Source organism: Cyprinus carpio, chromosome B19 (genome assembly GCF_018340385.1).
Source record: "Cyprinus carpio isolate SPL01 chromosome B19, ASM1834038v1, whole genome shotgun sequence".
NCBI lineage: Eukaryota > Metazoa > Chordata > Actinopteri > Cypriniformes > Cyprinidae > Cyprinus > Cyprinus carpio.
In genome coordinates this window covers 11,552,253-11,572,852 of record NC_056615.1, presented here as the reverse complement: position 1 = coordinate 11,572,852, position 20,600 = coordinate 11,552,253, and the positions used below count along the sequence as shown (strand labels likewise).

General features: G+C 38.6%; 2 protein-coding genes across 4 annotated transcripts; both read left to right on the top strand.

Annotated features, from left to right (window-relative positions):
• The first annotated feature begins 493 nt into the window (after positions 1–493).
• On the top strand, positions 494–17,868 carry rnf19b (ring finger protein 19B). Of its 3 annotated transcripts, none has more exons than XM_042745527.1 (10): positions 494–686; positions 6,352–7,488; positions 10,970–11,169; positions 12,475–12,619; positions 12,701–12,863; positions 13,176–13,290; positions 14,725–14,865; positions 14,965–15,154; positions 15,277–15,411; positions 15,973–17,868. In XM_042745527.1, the coding sequence occupies exons 2-10, from the start codon at positions 6,908–6,910 to the stop codon at positions 16,391–16,393; spliced, it is 2,091 nt and encodes a 696-aa protein (XP_042601461.1). In that variant the 5' UTR covers positions 494–686; positions 6,352–6,907; the 3' UTR covers positions 16,394–17,868. The 3 variants fall into 3 exon arrangements, with proteins under 3 accessions (XP_042601461.1, XP_042601460.1, XP_042601462.1); XM_042745526.1 differs by having other exon boundaries at positions 494–817; XM_042745528.1 differs by lacking the exon at positions 494–686 and adding an exon at positions 866–1,105.
• Positions 17,869–18,484: 616 nt separating this feature from the next.
• ndufs5 (NADH:ubiquinone oxidoreductase subunit S5) lies at positions 18,485–20,434 on the top strand. Its single transcript, XM_042745533.1, has 3 exons — positions 18,485–18,611; positions 19,919–20,145; positions 20,222–20,434. Exons 2-3 carry the CDS (start codon positions 19,930–19,932, stop codon positions 20,324–20,326), a joined length of 321 nt encoding a protein of 106 aa, XP_042601467.1. The 5' UTR covers positions 18,485–18,611; positions 19,919–19,929; the 3' UTR covers positions 20,327–20,434.
• Positions 20,435–20,600: the final 166 nt, after the last annotated feature.

Here is a 20,600-nt window from a genome sequence, read left to right as displayed (position 1 = left end):
GTGTGTGTGTGTGTGTGTGTGTGTGTGTGTGTGTGTGTGTGTGTGAATTATTCATTTGAATAATTTTAATTGAAAAGTTCTCAGTCAGAAACCATAAACGTTTTAAAAAATGTTTAGAATATAATCACAGACATCTGGAAAACGCCAGAAAATCTTCAGGTCTAAAGTGTGGTAACACTAGAATTAAAACTATTTCAAGAATATACATTTTTATATATAAATCAGTGGTTCTACACCTTTTTGACTCTTAAGCTTCCCTTTGTCCAAGAGAATATTTAAAGCCCTTCCTCTGTCTAATAAGTTAATACGTTTCTTTGATTATAATAATATTGGCCCCCAGTCCCCTGGTTGAGAACCACTGTTTTACATGAGCTTATTTAAATTAATTTCCGTGTTTGTCGCTGAACCGTAGTAATACTAATTCAAAAATGTTTTGAATATGTAAACTCTGTTCCTGGCAATGAGACGCGCGGTCATTTCCGTTCAGAGGTGACGCCAGTGGGAGGGGTTTCCGTCTCGAAAACGAGTGGCGTCACACGCAGGGGCTTTCCTCGGTGACGTGAATGGAAAGAGATTCGAGCTGCGGACATAATCTGAGCAATATCGCGTACAGGGCAGGGGAAAAAAGGGCTGACAGCTTCTCCTCGAACTGACTCTCGGGGAATGTAGTAGCGGATGCCTCTAGGGTGAGATTTGTCAGGTTTACAGGACAGTTGGTTGAATGTACATGGTGTACAATAGCACCGAAGCCCACTGCGTTCCGCCCTATTCTGCTTCACTTGCTCTCAGTAACGTTACTATCAGATCCATCTGTACGGTAAGTGCCCAACAGATCCGTCGTCATGGTTACGCTTTAGTCTTATACGGGTCTGTGTTTGTATTTTAAAACACAATAGTGTCGTTAAAGTGTTTATTAGTAGCGTCACGCATCCCAGTTAACGTTAGGTGACACAGGCCACCTGGACCTAATCTACATTGGTTTGTTTTACTGTAGACCGTTCTTTAATAAGGGCAGCAAATAAACTAGATATTTTGTACACTGCTGATGTATTTATGTTTCAGTAGTCACGCTACACTATTCAAGACACAGTTTAGTGTATGTAAGGTATGTATATGTGTGTGTGTGTGTGTGTGTTTAACGTAACACGTATAATATTTATGTACTGTACATGTGTTTCAGCAGTTAACGTTACACTTCTGTCTATTTTAGTAGTTAAGCTTATATTGAAATGAAACCATTCAGGGACAAAATGTTGTGTGTTTCAGAGGTTAAGCTTGAACTAGGCAGGGCACAAAAAAAGCTAGTATTTAAATGACATGAATTTATTATTTTAAATTCCCTAAGCAGCTTTAAATTTGGACATGTGGACATCTATTCACCTCTTTCATGTGTTCATAACATGTCCGTTTTCATGAACTGAGATTCGTGTCCTTCCTGGACTGTTTTGTTGACTCTGGCTGAGGCCCGGCCTGCCTTTGTGGTGTTGCTTCCTCAGCAACACCTTTCTAAATATAGAGTGTCCTGGTTCATCATGAAATTTACAGTATTTCATGAATTCTTGGCAACTGTGTATGTTTTAGACATTTTGGCAACCCTTCTAAAGTAAGCAAGGAATGCACAGAATGACTTTGGTTTCATTTCTTCTTTTGTGTCAGCAAGCATATGGTTAATTCCAGTCTTTCTTGTCTTGTTTTTTTTTTTTTTTTTACTGTATCCAATTTACCGTAAACCAGCATGTGACTGTTAAGAACTGATTAAATCGAGATGTTTGGTTTCACAGGAACCCGTGGCTGTTTTTCTTCTGTTCCATCCTCATTCACAACAGTAGGTGAGTGTGAATGTGGCATACTGGCGTTAGTCATGTTTTGTCTTGAGGATTGGTAGTCAGTCTTTGTACAGCACCTGAGATGTGATATGAGATTGGGACTTCTGTGAGGATGCAATAAAGGATGAGGTTAGCTGGAGAACAGACATGCTGGTTCTTAGCAAGAATGAGACGTGGATCAGCACAACCACCTGCTCTGCACTCGCAGTTTAAAAAGATTTCACAACAATGGGTTAGTTCAACCAGTACTTCCTGCCCTCCCCGTCACAATGGAGAGGTTAAACTGCGTACGTGTGATCCAAACTTGACAGAATACTGACAGTTCTGTCTAACTAAATCTTCTGTGTATGGATTAGTTTACCCCTACACCACAAAAACATGTGATAATTACATTATTTACAATCTAATCAGTCTAAAACCAGTGTTATTGTAATATTATTTAATAAGTACTATTATAGTATATGTTAATATATTAAATGAGCCTTTTTACATTTTCAATTCTAGTAATTCTAGTAAAGTAATTGTAGTGTTATTGATGTCATTTTATTTAGTTTTTGTTTTTAATTAGCTTATTTTTTTTATTTTAATTTAATCATTTTAGTGTTTTAACTTAAATGTTTATTTCATTTAGTTTCCAACATTTTTTCAATTTTCATATTTTTAAGAGTGAGTTTTTCATCTAATAATTATATTTTATATAATTTCAGCTTTTTCAACTAACAAATATATTTGTTTTTTTTATAGTTTTATACTTCATTATGAATTATAGCACTGTTCTAAACCTGTATGAGCTTCCTTCTTTTGTGGGACAGAAAAGGAGATATTTTGAAGAATGTGCTGGTCGGTATTTTTTAATTTAGTGATGTCCCATTTATGAATCCTTTTTTTTTTTTTTTTTTTTTTTTTTAGATTCTTGAGATTATCAGAGTTGAGTGTGGTTCTTACACAAACCAGTCATATGTTTTCAGAAGACAAGAAATAAATATAGCTTACAAGCCATTTGAACTACTTTTAAAATACTTTTTTTTTTTTGTCCCACAAAAGAAAGAACATCAAATAGGTTTGGAACTTGAGGATGAATAAATAATAACAGTTCTGTTCATTGAAATCAACTTTGTGTAATATGATAAAGATGCAGGCGGAAAACAAGACAGCAGAACACATGCAGGCTTTGCTAAGAACAATAAGCCTCAGTTGAGCTTCAGATGTGACTCAGATGGTTATGTAATGGCTAGAGATCCAGTAGCCCACCTGTACACCAACTGGTCCATGTGACTGGTGTGTGTGTGTGAGATAGAGACAGACAGAGCCGTGGTCTAGGGCTGTAGGATGATAGGAAAGTGCTGAGATGCGGTTTCAGGGTCTGTCGTGGCGGAAGTGCTGAGGCAGTGTCAGTCTCGCTCTGTCTTATCTCTCACAGTAATGAGTTTGTCTAGATGGGTTGTGCAGGAAAGCGCTGGCGGGAGGCCAAACAATGCACAGTTATTTTCTGTTTTTCTTTTTTCAATGCTCTGTCGATTGTTTAATTATATTTAGCTTATAATTCGGTGTTTGTGTGAACTGTGTTGTGCCCACATTCTGTACTGTGTTCTCATAATAGCCCAAGAGTTTGCAAACCTATGCTGATTTGTAGCCTGCATGGTTCATTTGTGGTTTCTGTTAATAATTCATCTTCGGAATGCCTCTGTGACATGTTGATAAATGGTCTGGAAAAAAACATTATTCATTCTAAACATAACTTTACAGTAAGAGATACTGAAACTAATATTCCTGTTCCTTATGAGGGATCTCACTTACAGTAAGTGTCTGTAGTAAGGATCTGCTTTACAAAATGAAAACCTAGCCAATATGGATAAAATAAATCAAATAAAACAAAAATAAAAAATTCACTGTGATACATTTCCCAATATTACATGCTAAATACCATAATTAAATTATTATTAAGAGTCTACAATTGTAACAGCAAGGTGATAAAGCCAAAATATATAGTAAATAACATATTTTGTTCATACAAATTATATAATTTAATAAGCATTAATTAGCATTAATTGATTATTAGTATAACATTAAAATTATATTTGATTATGACTATTAGTGATTATTATTTTAAATAATATATTTATATTATATATAATTTTATATTATAATATCTCTTTTATCCCCTGTTGTAAATAAAAACGTGTGAAAACATGTTCTTCACACCTATGAACCACAAAACAAAACAAAAAAATCCCAGGCCGATATAGAATTTCCCCTTTCTCCATGATCAGCATCTCTTTGATGTTTGCTCTCTTGTGTGTGTTTTATACTTTGCATCTAGTTACAAACTCTGGCTGTAGTGATAAAACTTAAAGCAAACTCGTGGTAATGGAGATCCATCCTTCATCAAACAAGGCCTGAGAGCTTATGCTGTGGATTGTTCCAGCTGTTTTCAAAGTTTTTAAATAAACTCTTAACTAAATGGAAAAAGCAGGCTGCTAATTTCCAGCTGCAGCACTGTAAGCAAAAAACAGCTTCTTGTGAATCGACATGTCGTTCACAGCTGATAAATAATACAGCAACTTCTGTTGTACAACAAACGCAGCCATGCCCATCACACACACACACACACACACACACACGCACACACACATACAGTGCGTTCTGCTTTGTAAACTTGCGCTCTGGTGCCGAGATGTGACACAGATTTTCCAGAAACAGCTTTTGTTGTGCACCCTCACACACACTAAACCTCAGAGAGCACAGATGGTAATTATATGTCATCGGTTGCATTAGCAGAGGCTGCTGAAGTGGAATGGAGGTCTATTACCATCTCAGCCCTACTATATTATATATATATGAACACACACACACACACTGCTCAGCCCTATATATATATATATATATTTTTCATTTAACCTGCTATGATTCAACACCACCTTTTCAGTCTGCCTGTTTTAAATATGCAGATCGGCTGAGATTGTATGGAATTTTCCAGTTTCCGTTGACTAGACTCTTGAATTTTTAATGCATCTACCATGCGTGCCTCTCGGTCACGTACAGTATAGAGCACGTAGTGCTTGATGATTGTTGCATCCTCTTTTCATAATGGGTCAAGACACCAGGACACAGTGGCTGTGAGCAATGCGAAAGCACTCTGTGGAAAAGTGGGTCATACTGACTGCTTTCACTGCGTACCTTGCAGATCCATGAACAGCAGCAGACAACAGGCTGCTTTAGTTTACTGGGCTTTATGCTGTTACTCTCTCTGCTGTCACTCGAGATGGCTGTGGCTTCAAATGCAGTGAAGTAGATAATGATTTCATTATATTTCTGTTTTAATAATGCAAGATTATTATAATACATGTATAGCTAGTTGGATAACTAATGTCTAATGTCTTGCTAAATAAACTTTAGTTTATTTTATTAATAAGGCTTGTGCATAATTGTTACTGTTACTTGTGGTTTTGATGAGTTGTTGTCTAGGAATTACAGTAATTACAATGCAACTTAGGGGTCTATGGTATAAACATAATGTTGCTTACTTGTCTATTAAATTATGCGAAAATAAAAATTCACCCATAAAGTGACTTGAATACACCTTCTTTATGGGACATGAAGTAAAAAAATATACATATTTCATTCATACCAATATCCTGATGTCTTAATTGTCATTGACCCATTAACAAACTTAACAGTCTACTATGTTTTCGTAACACTAATAAAACAAATAATATATGTAAGCAGACTGTCAGCTTAACACTAGAGTGGTGGGCTCTTTCCCTTCCCCCTCGCACAAGTAAACAGATTTGTGCTACTCAGGCATTAGTCCAAGGGTCATCAGAGCAGAAAACCAGGCCACATCAGTCTTATATGAGTTTGTGTAGATGTAGTATGTTTTTATTGAGTAGGAATAGAGAGATTGACAGATTATACTGGCCTACAAAACCATTTCCTCAGCTTCAGTATGGGATTTGCATTTCGTATTGATGGTCCTCTCAGATAAAAATAAATGAAGTCCAGTGGAGGCATGCACTCATGCTTATGTGATGTATGGTGTAAATGTCTGCCGGGTGTGTATATGTGTTCATAAGGGCTCTGTGAGTCACTGTGAGGGTCCTTGTTTGCTGTGTTCATAGTGGGAATCTCCATGGCAACTGCACTAGCAGCGCAGTGTGAAGTGGAGAGGGAGCGCTCGAGTGTGTGAGAGAGTGTGGATGAGAGGGTGTCATCAACAGTGAGACAAAGAAAATGAGAGAAGAAAAATCTAACACATGATGTAAGGACAGAAAATGTGATAAGAGAAATCCATTTTTAACAAGTTGAAGTTACCGAATCAATTACTTCTCGTTTTTAAATGGCTGGTAAGTGGTTCATGTCTGGCAGTCACTTCGTGAGTTGGGTGCAATGAAGAGTTAACTGTGAAATGAAAAGAGACTGAGAATAAAAGGGAGGAGTGTGTGTGTGTGTGTGTACTGAGCATGCTCCTCCTGCAGGCTGTCTGTGCGCTGTGCTAACTTCCTGTGCTATTTCTCTTCCTTAACAGACTAGCCGATTCAGAAGAAGAGAACAGCAAACTGGAACACACATCTCGGCTCTGCGAGCAAGAGAATCTAGCGGAGCCAAAAGAAGACGAGCCCTCAGAAAGGATTACGTTACCAAGTTGTCTTTAAATGCCCTATTTTTAATTGACAGTATCTGTCAGTTTTGTAGTTTGTAACACATTTCGGGTGCAACAATTTGCTTTGTTTCATTTTCTTTTTCTATTTACGAGAAGATTGTTGGAGTGAAAGGACTTTTTGTCCCCCATCATTTTCCCTTTTGGCTTAATTAATCTAGTTATCTTTCTGTTTATTGTTTAAACACGAATCCTTGTTGTTGTTATGACTTCATAAATGGAATGTTCCTAACGGGGTAAACTAACTGGAATTTGTTGAGACTTTGACAAACATTCTTTTGTGTATCGGGAGTGTCCGTGTCCTTGAGGTTTGGAGCTTCGTTGAAATCATTCCGTGGAAGGAACTGAGAAGCTTCACACAAACTCCTCTAACTCAAACTCGCTGACCTCTCGTAAGGACTCAAGTGGGAAAACATTACACGAAATGGGATCCGAAAAGGACTCTGAATCGCCCCACTCCTCTGTTAGCGGCATTCCCAATCCGAAATGCCGAGGGCCGGGCAAGAAGCAAGGCAGGATCTCTTTTCATAGTCTCTTCCATGGCAAACGCGGATCCAGGGGGAACAAGGCTAATGTGGGAACTCCTCTTGCGCAACAGCTCCAGCAACAGCAGCTTCTCCAGCCCCCCACGCCCACTAATGTTTCATCAGAGTCCTCAACGGCAGACCCGGCTGAACCGTTGTCCACTAGCCAGGCCTCTCTGGGAGGTCAAGAACTCCTAGAGTGTCCCCTGTGCCTGGTGCGGCAACCTGCGGAGCAGCTTCCCGAGCTCCAGGGATGCAGCCATCGGTCTTGCCTGTGCTGTCTACGGCAGTACTTGCGTATCGAGATCACGGAGAGCCGAGTGCAGCTCAGCTGTCCAGAGTGCGCCGAACGACTTGCCCCAAGACAGGTGGCCCTCATCCTGGATGATCCCAACCTGATGGAGAAGTATGAAGAGTTTCTGCTGCGCCGCTGTCTGGCATCGGACCCTGATTGCAGATGGTGTCCAGCTCCGGACTGTGGGTAAGACTGGTTTGGATGTTAGGGATTTATAAAATATACACAATACCCTGTTTGTTTTGAATTGGAAATGTTTATTTATATATAATCTACATGGTCAAAAGGTTACGGACCTTCTACTTAAGTTTGGCAAGACTCCTAACTTCCAGTGTGAAGATCCAGTGACGTTATAGGGAACTTTGCAATGTGGCAACAGTTTGAGAACGGAACTTCTGTTCCAGTATTAAACTTCCCTGTGCACATAGTTGAGGTCATTATACAAATATAGTAAATGAGTAAATGATGTGGAAGAGCATGACCAGCCTAAAGCCCAGATCTGAACCCCAGTAATATTTTTTGAACAAACCAGCAATTAAAGGACCTTGATCATATTCAAAATGTCTGTGTTTATGACATTGCATTGCAGAAAGAAGTCTGGAAATAACATTCCCTCATGTCACAAGTCTCATTTCCTATTTTCTCTGCCACATAATATCAGATATGACTGCTGACCTATTCTCTTCCTGATATCTGAGGTGACCACACTATGAATCTTCCCTTTACTTTTAACATTTAGGTGTTATCCTGTCTTGTAGTCAGTGGAGGACATGGTCATAGGTGAAATAGGGTGGCAAAATTTGGCATTAAGTGCTGCCCTGCCCTGCCTGTCACACTCCATTTCTCTCATTTCAATGTTTTGGTTTCAGTGAAATCACAAAATGAAATGCAACCTAATCTGCTACTGAAATTGATAGGCATCTACTGATAATGAGATGGTACTTTAAATAGTGATGCATCAAAAATTCACCAACCCAAAATATTAGGCCAAAATTGTAAAAAAAAAAAAAAAAAAATACATGGGCACAAAAGTTTTTGAGGGCCAAAATCATTGACAGAAATGAGGTTCAGCAGTGTAAGCTAACACACTGCACTGTTACAAAAATAAAGAACTTTACTGGTTTAATGTATCCCCTGAGAACACGACACCTTGAATAGCATCCTGAGGTCAGTTTCCCAATTACGCAATTTAATTACCGAAACCTTATTTTAATTTCGGTTTAATTTTTGAAACCTTGAATTTCAGTTCTTCAAATTTGTGCTCTCTGGCACTGAAAGCAAGAGACGCTCCACTGAGCCACATCAGCTCATGTTTTGAGACTGAACTGTGCCCTCCTTAAGACTGAAATCCTAGAATCACCCCAGACGTAAGTGTCCATCAGCCAAAGAGAATTTCAGAGTCGGCTCCAGCTTTAGGAAAACCAATTCGCTGTATTCCCTCTTGATTTCAGCCTAACACAGCTCTTCCCACACCCTCAACACAGAACTTACGCATTCATAGCCGTCAAACACTGTGTAGGCATCCTAAAATTGCCCAAGCGTTGGTTGAGAGATTTCTAGTTTCTCGCCCAACATGCTCTCGTGTCTGAATGGGAGCAAATCCAGCTATGTTCCAACATCTATCTGAAAACCTTCCCAAGAGACTAGAAGCTGTTATAGAAATAACCAGTTCTTTATTAAAGCCAATGGTTTTGAAACCAAAATCTCAACAAGGGCGTGGTATTTGGGCGACCACAAACCAAATAGTGTATCAAATGCATGTATTTCAGATCTTTGTCAGATTCAATAGAAGTAAGTGGACGTATTTAACAGTTTCTGTTTGTTCTTTGTGCTTCGACAAGTGTAGGAGGCATTTGGACAGTTATAAGGAAAACTTGCGTTTGTGTGGGAAGCCTAGTTTAGCTGATGTGTTATTCTGAGAAAGTGTGATTTACTTCAGAATTTGGTCAATCATAATGATGCGCCAGTGACCTACATTTAAGGGACGTGATTTTGTCTGCTTCTCTGCTTGTTTGAGTCACTGCCACTTCCTATCAGGCCCACGACTGATGATAAGGGGTTTTCAGATGGACTGGGAATTTTTCAAAAAAAGGCTTTAATATGAGGTTATTAAATGAAAGTGTGACTTTCTTTGCTGTAGGACACATTGAGGTTCACCCAGATGGTTCATTTATAGACTAACTAGGAATCTCCCACCTTAGATGATAAAAACACAGAAACAAACCCTGATGGAAAAGCTTCCCCAGTACATTTTGCATATCAGTTCCAGTCCTTGGTGCTGCTTATTACCCATCAGCCCCCCTACCAGCTTTGCTTCAGTTTGATTGAAAGTCCAGAGCTTCCAATGTGAGACAGGAACCGCTTGATTCTCTCTCCCTCAGTGATAAGTTGCTGTGGCAACTGAGATGCAGCACAGAGTTGCTAGAGTTGCTATGGGTAACTGAGGCTGGTATTTGATTAAGACAATCATTGGCCACTCACCTGACCGTGTGTACATGCCACGGTGTCTTCGTGAGCTTCAAATTAGAGTGTTGATTTCGTTGTTTTTAATCCTAGTGAGCTCTTTTGAGTGTTCTGGGATACCATAATCATGTGTAATGAGGTCGGTTTCGGCTTGACTCTACATGTAGGATGTGTGTGCCAGTACGTGCAGGTAATTGGAAGCTCTTTGTATAGGACATTACACTTCTCCATTGCAACTGAGCTGATTAATGAGGTGTCAGCTGGAGGAGGAATGTTTTCTTCAGAACCTGCTTTAACTTCAGCCAACAGGTCAAAACATGCACTTAAAATCAAAGGGGATTGTTTTTGTCACGCATAAGCTAATGTTAGACAGGGAAGCTGGGTAAATTATTTTGATTTGGACGGAGAAATCAGCTTTTTCTTTCACTTTGAAAAATCCACTTACCCAGTTGCTCTACTGGCAGTGTTTATTCAGCCATAAAATCATTAAAATGATTCAATGTGAAGTTTTTTTTTTTTTTAAATAAGACTTAAAAATATGTTTTTTTAGTAATCATTGTGCTTACTGTTCTGAGGTCTGAGTTAGAGTTTGACAGCCAAGAAATTTTCTTAGGAAAGTAATAAAATGCTACTGAAATACTAGGAAACTCTCACCGCAGGAACATTCTGACTGCAATAAATCTTTCTTCTCATTTTCCATAATGTAGTAGAGTCTGTACCTGCTAATGTTTAATGTCCACTTTGGAGAGCGTTTTGTAAAAAGCTCAGTTTTCCTTGACAAAAACACCAACAGGATGCCAAAACAGAGAGAAAAAGAAGCGTTTTCAAATGTGGACAAGGCCTTGATAAATGTTATCTGTGGGCATAATCATCACTATGTCCTTTTAAAACAAGTGTAAAATGTCTGAGATATTTAAATGGTCCACATATTTCTCAGCCACAATTACAGAAAATATGATTTTACAATAATCCATTTTTAGGATTTTTTAATTTATTTTTAGTACCGTAGACATACTATTGTCTGTGAATATGGTAATCATATATCAGAGTACGATACTATTACCGTCTGATACCATCTCTGTACCATGTACTTCTGTAAGCGTAAATTGCACACAACAACTAGGTATAATGATATCTCATATTACCTAAATTATAGATTTTCTAGGACAGTCTGATGACCTGGTATGCATTGTTCTCCTGCCAGGTTCGCAGTCATTGCCTCTGGATGTGCCAGCTGCCCCAGGCTGGTGTGTCGAAGAGAAGGGTGTGGTGCTGAGTTCTGTTACCACTGCAAGCAAGTTTGGCATCCTAACCAGACCTGTGACTCGGCCCGCCAGCAGAGGGCGCTGTCCTTGAGAACGCACAGTAACCATTCACCCAGCTACACGGGCGAGCAGGGACATGGTGAGTGTTTAACCAGCAGCGAACCACTCTTTTCTGTTCCATAAACAAAGAGAGACTGTAATAACATTTGGGGTTAGGCTCTTTGTACCTGGGCAAGGGGGCAAGCACATAGCAAGGCCCTAGAAACTAAGGGAGGGTGATAGGACCAAAATCTTATATCACGATGCGAGTCATTTTATTTCACGGTAATGATTCATGTCACAATATAGATAGTAGCTTTAAATAAGGTCTTTTTGATATCAACATTTTTGAAAAAACCTCAAGCTTACTGAAGACAAGTAAACTGTCAGCGATTTAAATAAGAATAATAAAGTAATTACAAGCAGTAGAACTACAAAAAAAATACAGTAGAACAAATGAATAAAAAAGCCTACATGCATTGTATAAAGTAATCAAATGTATAAAAACTGCATATTTTTCACTGTGTAAATTAAATATATATTACTTCATATTAAAGTTACAAACTTGATTTAATCAAGAGCAAGTAAGAGATTTTCTCGCCTTTGTTGTTTGATTAACAGGAATGACAGACAGCAGGCATATTAGACTGCTGTCACTTTAAGAGCTTCCCAGATCTAATATACTGTTACACATTTGTTTTGTTTCTCAGCTGTTTGCTTTCATTTACAATCTACTGTGTTTACGAGTATACTTGCAAAGATGGGCATTTTGACATGTAAAGAAACCACCCAAATCACTTCAGCAAAAACATAGCAATGCCCTAGAAACCTCTTAGGTCCCACTAGAACCCATCCTGATCACACAAGCACATTGCAACAACAAGAAATCACTGAATCACGTTTTGCACATACAAGTGGCATTCACATTTTTATTCAGAAAATGTACAAATCTAGTATAAGTTTTGCTCCGGGGGCAGCAGTATATTAGTCCTTCACTGTTTACTCAGTTAAGTACGTATCGCAAAGTGTTTATCACTTTGGAATTAGTGGATAAAAATAAACTCAAAACTCTAGTGTGCTTTCTGTCTGGTTTATTGTGTTTCAGAGTGCCATCAGCCACTCATATCATTTGATTTGCTGTGTGCTTCCCCCTTGAGAGCTTTCATTTTGTGCACTTCAGTGTTCACTGCAGATTATTGAAGTTTCTCTTTCCCTAAAGGACTGCGCTCTCTCCTCCTCCTCCTCAAGTTCTCTCTAGTTTCTCTCCTGAATTCCAGCAGGAGTCTGCTATCGTCTCTTATTCCCTGTCTGGCATTCAGAAAACGCTTCCTCAGCTCACATTGTTTACAGCAGATACTGTCTGCCTGTACAAATTCTAAATCCCAACCCTCTAATCCCCACTCAGCTGATGACATCAAGCCTTGCCCCCGATGCGGTGCCTACATCATCAAGATGAACGACGGCAGCTGTAATCACATGACCTGTGCTGTGTGCGGCTGTGAGTTCTGCTGGCTCTGTATGAAGGAGATTTCAGACCTGCACTACCTCAGGTACCTTCTGCCTCCCATCAGTGGGAATTTCTCAAACTACATGCTCGAATCGAAAAATAATAATATACTGTGTCTTCTCAGTCCATCAGGTTGTACGTTCTGGGGAAAAAAGCCATGGAGCCGCAAGAAGAAGATTCTGTGGCAGCTGGGCACTTTGATTGGTGCACCGGTGGGCATCACTCTAATCGCCGGCATCGCAGTTCCTGCTATGGTTATCGGCATTCCTGTTTACATTGGACGCAAGGTGCGGAGTGCCAACATCACACCTTTCCCTAAAGCGTTACTGTTTAGGTTCATACGGAAACATTTATCAGCTGCAGCCAGGAAGAGAATATCCCTTAAAAAGTCTGGGAAATTCCCTCTAGTCAGCTGTGTTGCTCAACAAGCTTAATTGCCTTTGATATCGAACGTGACTTCCTGGCGTAGGATACAGAGTGGGCATTAAACATTATTTCCATGCTTTGAAGCTTTAGGATTCCACTAGATGAGATCTTTGATTTTAGCAGATAAAAGCACATTTGTGACGGTCCAGTAACACAGCTGCTGTTTGTCACAGATCCACTCGCACTATGAGGGCAAGAAAACGTCCCATCACAGGAGGAATCTCGCTATCACTGGTGGTGTGGCTCTGTCAATCATCACGGCTCCAGTCATCGCTGCTGTCAGCGTGGGTGAGTATTCCTCAAATCATTTACATTCATTCCTTTAGCCATTTACTAGTGATATCCTTACATGATGGTAATGTTTCAGAGGTAAAAACCAGTGATTTCAATAGTAATACACATAATTAGGAATTGTGCAGAAGATTTACACACAGATTTTGCTAAATGTTCAAATTAGTCATGCAGATTCGCTGCACTGACCAAGAGAAATCCGGTTGGTTTATAAGTGGCTTCTGTGTCAGCTGGACTTCATATATCGCTACACTAATAATGGACCTTTTTTGTTTGCAAAATTTTGCTAATGTGACCAAACTTTTAGATGTTTTTCTACAATGGAATGTATATAGAAAATAGTTAAAGCTGCAGATTTATGACGTTATTTTATTTTCTTAATCATGTTGTTTTAGAATTTCTCTGTTCTGTTTAACACAAAAGGTGAATTTTTAGGGAACATTCTAGCCATGCTTGTGAATGGTGATTTTTTATTTAATTTTCTTGTCTTGTTGTTGTTTAGTAATGATTTATTTGTGGATCAAGTTTTTGTCTGTTTGTTTCAGTAAGAGATAATATGTGCTCGGAAGATTTAGTAAAATATGGAATGTATGCTGTAGAGACTACTTATATGATTTTATGATACTCTGGTGCTTTTGCATCCTTTGTGAAGCTTAAGCTTCAGTTCCTGTTCATTATAATGGACACTATAGACAATTGCTTCTGCATTTAGCCTCAGTGGCAACCGCAGCTTCCGGTGCAGTACAATGTATGGAAATTGTGAGAAAATCAAGCCAAAAAAATTCAATCTTGAGGAAGTGTCACAGCAAAATTGATATGATATTGAACTCATTAATGGAACTCATTACTATAAAGTTATGTTTTAATATACTAAAATGTTATGTTTATTAAACACTGCTGGTCATACATTTGGAGTATGGAGATTTTTGTAATGTTTTTTTAAAAGAAATCTCTTACCAAGGCTGCATTTATTTAACCAAAGAATACAGTAAAATTGTAATATTGTGAAAAAAATAACATTAATAATAAATGTTTTGGGGTTTTTTTTTTATTTTTTTTTATTTTTTTGATTTTTTTGTTGTATTTTTTTATTGTTATGTGTCACATGATCCTTCAGAAATCAGTATGCTGATTTGCTGTTCAATTATTATCAATAATTAATAGTGATCAAATATTAATAATGATCCACATTATCAATGTCGAAAAAAAATGGAAGTTCAAAAGAACAGCATTTATCTGGAATAGAAATCTTTCTTACTTCAAATTTTGTGGTAGTGTATCACGGTTTCCACAAAAATATTAAGAAGTGCAACTGTTAGCAACATTGACAGTAATAAGAAATGTTTCTCATTGAGTCCAGTTAAACATATTTACTCATCAACTATCCTTTTAACCAGACATTGACTATAGCTCCATATCTCTCCTCTACAGGCATTGGCGTCCCCATCATGTTGGCGTATGTGTATGGTGTTGTGCCTATCTCTCTGTGCCGCGGCGGGGGCTGCGGGGTGAGCCGGGGGAAAGGACGAGGTGTTAGGATAGACTTCGATGAGGATGGCGGGCCTATTACAGGTAAAGAAAAAAAGATAGATCAACTGTATCATCAGAAAAAAAACCTTGGCAGTGCTGATTATTGTATTGAAGCATCAATCTGACACTTGCTGTCTGTAGTTGCTGATGCATGGCGAGCGCTTAAGTCTCCCAGCTTGGGCGAGAGCAGTTTGGAGGGAGCGGCCAGTGGCCTCAGCACCACCTCCCCCAGCGAGGGTCTGTCCGTCACCCCAGGGGGTCTGGGAGACACGCCCCACTTCAACACACTCGCAGGAGGAGCACTTGGTGCAAGGACAGGAAAATACAGCAGGTATGAGGGCATGTGGGATGTCAGCAGAAGGGTATTCTCTGTACTGTATGGTAAATACACAAGAGCTACACTGTAAATATGGGTAATGTTCTTGTTTTCATGGAAACATGTTTATGTTTCAGGCTGGAGGTGCAAGCATCAGAGCTGGGAAAGGAAGGTGCTGGAAGGGAGACGGGCAGCTTGGGAGCGGCCAGTGACTGTGCCAGCCTTAGGGGCATGGCAGGATCAATCACTTCCTCTTACACCTTACCTGACCGGTGTGTGAATCACTTACAATAAAAGCAACTGCTTAACGAATAAATGCACAATACCATTCAAAAGGAATTATTAAGACTGTATAATGTTTTTGAAAATGTCTCTTATGCTCACCAGGGCTGCATTTAATTTATGACTAAAACAGTAATATTGTAAAATATTATTACAATTCTAAATAACAATTTTCTCTTTATTTGAATATATTTTTAAATTCAAATTACTTTGATGGCAAAGCTGAATTGTCAGCATCATTACTCCAGTCTTCAGTGTCACATGATCCTTCAGAAATCATTTTAATGTGCTGATTTGCTGCATTACTTTTTATTATCAATACTGAAATAGTTGGAAGCAGCTATACATTTCTAATGGACTTTTTTTTTTTAAAGTTCAAAAGAACAGCAATTATTTAAAATAGAAATATTATAAGTGTAATTATAAATTAGAATTTTGGACTGGAATATTGGTGCATCCATACAATAAAATAAAAAAATAAAGCAACCTTGATTAAACACTGCCGGAAGTGATGCATTGTCTCATCTTTTCTATGATCTGTTGTGTTTCAGAGAGGGCACTAATCTTGAGATCCAGGTGGACATTGAAACCAAACCGAGCCATCTGTGTCTAACCACTGAAGAGGATCTGGCTCCGCCCACTGCTGCCATGGCTCCCGGCTCAGGGGAGGGGCCTCAGGACTGCAGCTCCCGCAGGAGCGGGGTTATCATGGATTCCCCTCTGGGCCTGTCGCCAGGGATGTCACTCAGGGAGGGTCTCCGAGACGTCACCCTCGCTCAGCCAGAAAGCATCCGCAGCGACCTAGAAATGTCCGACACGCAGTCAGACGACATCGCAGAGCTGACGTCCGACGACTGCGACTCGCCCCGCCCCAAGAGCTGCCACGCCGCGCCCCCGCCGCAGACCACCTGCAGAGCCTTGAACCCCACCGACAGCCTGCACTGTCCCGACAATGTCATTCTGTACGTGTGAGAGAGACTCTCGCCATTGCACAAAGCCAACCGTTTCTGAGCTTTTGACGCTTTCCCCGTTCATTTGCTGCTTTTTATAATTATTAAAACACCTTAATGGCATCCAGACAGCTCATGGAACTGAACTCATCGCTCTGCTCGCCTGTCCCGTCTGGTTATTACAGGCACAGACAGGTCCTCTACCTCTTCAGAAATTCATACTGTTATTCATCGGTTGGTGTTTACGTCTGTGTGCGGAAATGCCTTGAGCAAAAAAAAAGCGCTGAATCGGTACTATCACGAGCAGAAGAACTTTCTTACAAAACAAACAAACAGACAAATAATGTGAAATGTCACCAAGCGCATGCATACGTGAAAGGCTTTCGAGTGGTTTGTATATGGATGACACATTACAGTATTGTTTGTGTGTTTGTTTTACTCTGAAATTGTATGATTTGCTGCATGCTAGTATAGTTTTGGTAGCGCTGGCCCGGTTTCACAGAAGAACACACACACAGTTAAGATTGAGTAAGGTCAGTGTGACGAGAGACTGATCCGAACTTCACTAGCAGACAGTTTGACTCGAATCACTGCCTGCCTGCCTTACAGACAGAGCACATGCACTCCGATCCCTTCCACTGTCTGTGACTCACTGACAACACTGTTTGTGCCCTCTTGAGCTGAGACGTGAGACATGGATGTATGTGTGGATGTTTACCAGTATTGATTTTATTGCTGGGTATTAAAATCCTATAGTATCAAGGATGGAACTGCCATTCACATGCATGTCTGCTGTTATTAACATTATTTAATTCTGATTTTTGGCCTATTTTATCTCTTTCTTTAGCACATGGTTTTTTGAATCTTTTTGTTTTGCGCAATTGTAGTTTTTTTTTTTTAATGTTGATTTTCCCGCTAGCTGGATGGATGGAGAGAGAGATGGGTTGGATGGATGAGCACTCCTGCACTTTATCCCACTATTTATCATTGTTCTACATTGTAGGCTTATATTTATGCACTTCCTTTTTTTCTTTTGGAGCTTCTCTGGGAAACATTTAAATGGTGTAGTCATGATTTTGTTATTTAATTTTGGGTGTAATTGTAACATGCTATGCTTTCTGAATCTCATAATTCTTCTTGGCTGCAGAAAGAGAATCCTCGGTTTCTACATGTAATGATGGATTAGCTTTGTCTTGTAATCACAAAAAAGGAATTGTGCTTGTCACATCTTTTGCTTTTCTTTTTTTTTTTGGTTGTGTGAAGATGCTTTTATGTTTTCAGGTTTATGAGAAGATTGTAAAAACTACTTGATAAATTTGAACTTTGAACTGGTTATGGTGAAATGAGTGTTAACTAAATTCAGTCACATAAGCAATATGCTGAGAAGGTGTGTTAAATCTGCCATTGTTTTGTACATCCCAACAAAGAGAACTGCACTGGCTGTGAGTGTTTGAATCAATGTGAAAATAAACATTTCCTCCTTTGTGGCAAGTTGAACTTATTTATGCAGCTCTTTTATTTGCATATGCTGATGGGCTTCTATAGAATATAAACACACACTATATTAACATTAATGCATTGTGTACTACTTTATAGTTTAGAGTTAGGTTTAAAATCCAAAACACAACGCTAAGAAGAACCTCAGTGTCAGTAAACGCTGAAAGAATGGATGTAAAATTAATCAGAAAAAAACACTATTACTAAAATCATTAATCGTGCAAAGTTATATGCATCTAAGGTATAGTGTCACTGTGAAAGCCTGATAACAAACTAAAAATAAAATATTTTTGTTAGCTCGAATAAAAATATTACATCAAGAAAATTAGAAATGTGTCATGGCAGAAAATTGTATCTATCTATCTATGATCTTATAATAAAATATATAAAGGACTAAAGATGACATAAGCACATACCAAATTACTGAAGATTACTAAACTATTAAAACTAACTAACTACTAAAAGTGACTGAAATTAAAATGAAAAGTAAAATACAAAGCTAAAAGCTAAGCCAAAAATAGCATATGAGTTATATTTATTATATACATTTTTTTAAAAATTACACTGGTTCTGTTTTCAGTTCAAAATCCACAAATGTGCCAACACGGCCCTCTACCGTGAGTGCGCGACATCGACGTCAGAATGTTTGCAGCAGTGGCGCAAACAAGCCTGCTTTACGGCAGCTGAGAGGTCGTGCGTGAACTGTGGGCCTGAAGAAGGTTAAAGTGACTCTGAACCGAACGGTCAGTGTTTGTATTTACAATTTGAGAGCTTTTGTATCATTCGTGTAAAATGTATATATGTACCAGCGCGAATGTAAACCTTTCGTTGTAAGTTACATGTATTACGCTAGAATAAATGCATGGTTTGTCGATATCAGGCCTGTCGTTAGCTCTCCAGTTAACGCTAGCCAGCAGCAGCAGCAGCAGCAACTTCTGTTACTCTGCAGTGATGATATAAAATAAACAAGCCAATGTTGCTAACGTTACAAGTAGTTTTAACTAACCTGAAGGGTCGCCTTTTATTTAACAAATCAACGCCAGCTAATGAATATCCTACTAATCCGATACATTATTTGTGTTTTTGTAATTATATTTGTCTTGGTCTTAAATGCGCTTAATTCGCCCTTACACTAATTAAGGCAGGTAGTAAATTGGAGCAGAAAGTCCTAAATTAAAATGTAGTTACGGTATTGAAAGTTTCATGTACTGCACAAAAAAAACGTATTTTACAATACAAATGTTTAAAGTTTCTTAAATCAAGATAAATTTACTTGAGATGCAAAATAAAAACAGTGATTTTTATTATTTTTTTCTGAGAAACTGACCAAGTGAGTTTATATTTAAGACAAAAAAAAAAAAACATCTGTCAGCGGGTGTAAACCCTTTTCTCTTCAGACTTTTCTGAGCTCATTGGCAGATATTTGTTCTTGTTTTAATCATAAACTCAATATATTTTCTCATCAGTTTCTCAGAAAACTTCTGGTGTTATTAATCTTGATTTAAGAACTTTAGACATTTGCACAGGAAGAATACTGAGAAACAAACATAATGTTTTTTTTTTTGTTTTTTGTTAGTTTTTTGTTGTTTTTTTATTTTTTTTGTTGGGAACAGAATTTTTCTGTTTGTGTGTGTGTGTGTGTGTGTGTGTGTGTGAAATGAATAAAAAATGAATGGAGACTTGTTTCGTAGTTTTTTACCATTTGTTGTTAATGCATTTGGTAATATTGACACTGACTGTGTTCCCTTCGAATTATTGTTTAAATATTATTTACTTGGTCTTGAAAAGGTCTTTAAAAAGTTTTAATAAAACCATATGGCTATAATATATGGAATAATAATTTAGGCATGTCTGCTGTCAACAATAAACAAGTTTTGGAGATAATCAGTAGTTGCATATGACCACTTTGCTTTATTGGCTTTATTTAAAGTTCTAGCAATTTCTAAACCTTGAGGTGTAATTTAATATAAAAATGAACAACTGCTTTGTTCAGTGTTCTTAAGCTTGATTGCATTATTGCATTTGTTTTACATGAAATATTTCTTTTCAGTTCCAAGAATCATGCCGTTTGTTGACCTCCAGTCAAGGCTGGGTATTAATCTGGACCAGTGGCTCTTGGCTCAGAGCGGGGAACAGCCACAGAAGCGGGTCGCTCGCTGCCATGCCTTTGAGAAGGAGTGGATAGAGTGCGCCCACGGCATCGGCCAGACCCGGGCCAAAAAGGAATGCAAACTAGAGCTGGAAGACTTCTACGAATGCATGCACCGCCGAAAGACTGTAAGCACATTGGGAAATATTCAAGCAGTGTATTTGAGGTTCTTTACATTGCTAACACTGTTATCACTCCTTACAGCAACAGCGCTTATATGAGGTGCGTAAGCAGAGGGAGAAGATGATTAAAGAGGGAACTTACACACCCCCTCCACACCACGCAGGCAGTGAGGAGGCCCGGCCCTGAATCCAACTGTTGTACAGTTGCTTCCTCACTTATGTATTATAATATTATTGCTGTATCAACATTGTTTAATGTTGGAGAAATAAATATAATGATTCTGTGTAATTGTAATTGTCTGTACACTGTCTGTTATTTCATTTAGTGTAAATATGTAATACAAGTTTTAAAGGGACAGTTCGTTTTGTCCCTCTGTCATCATTTACTCACCCTCATGTTTTTTTTTAGTCAATAATCACCAAAACATTCTTCAAAAATATATTTGATAATGCTTCTATCC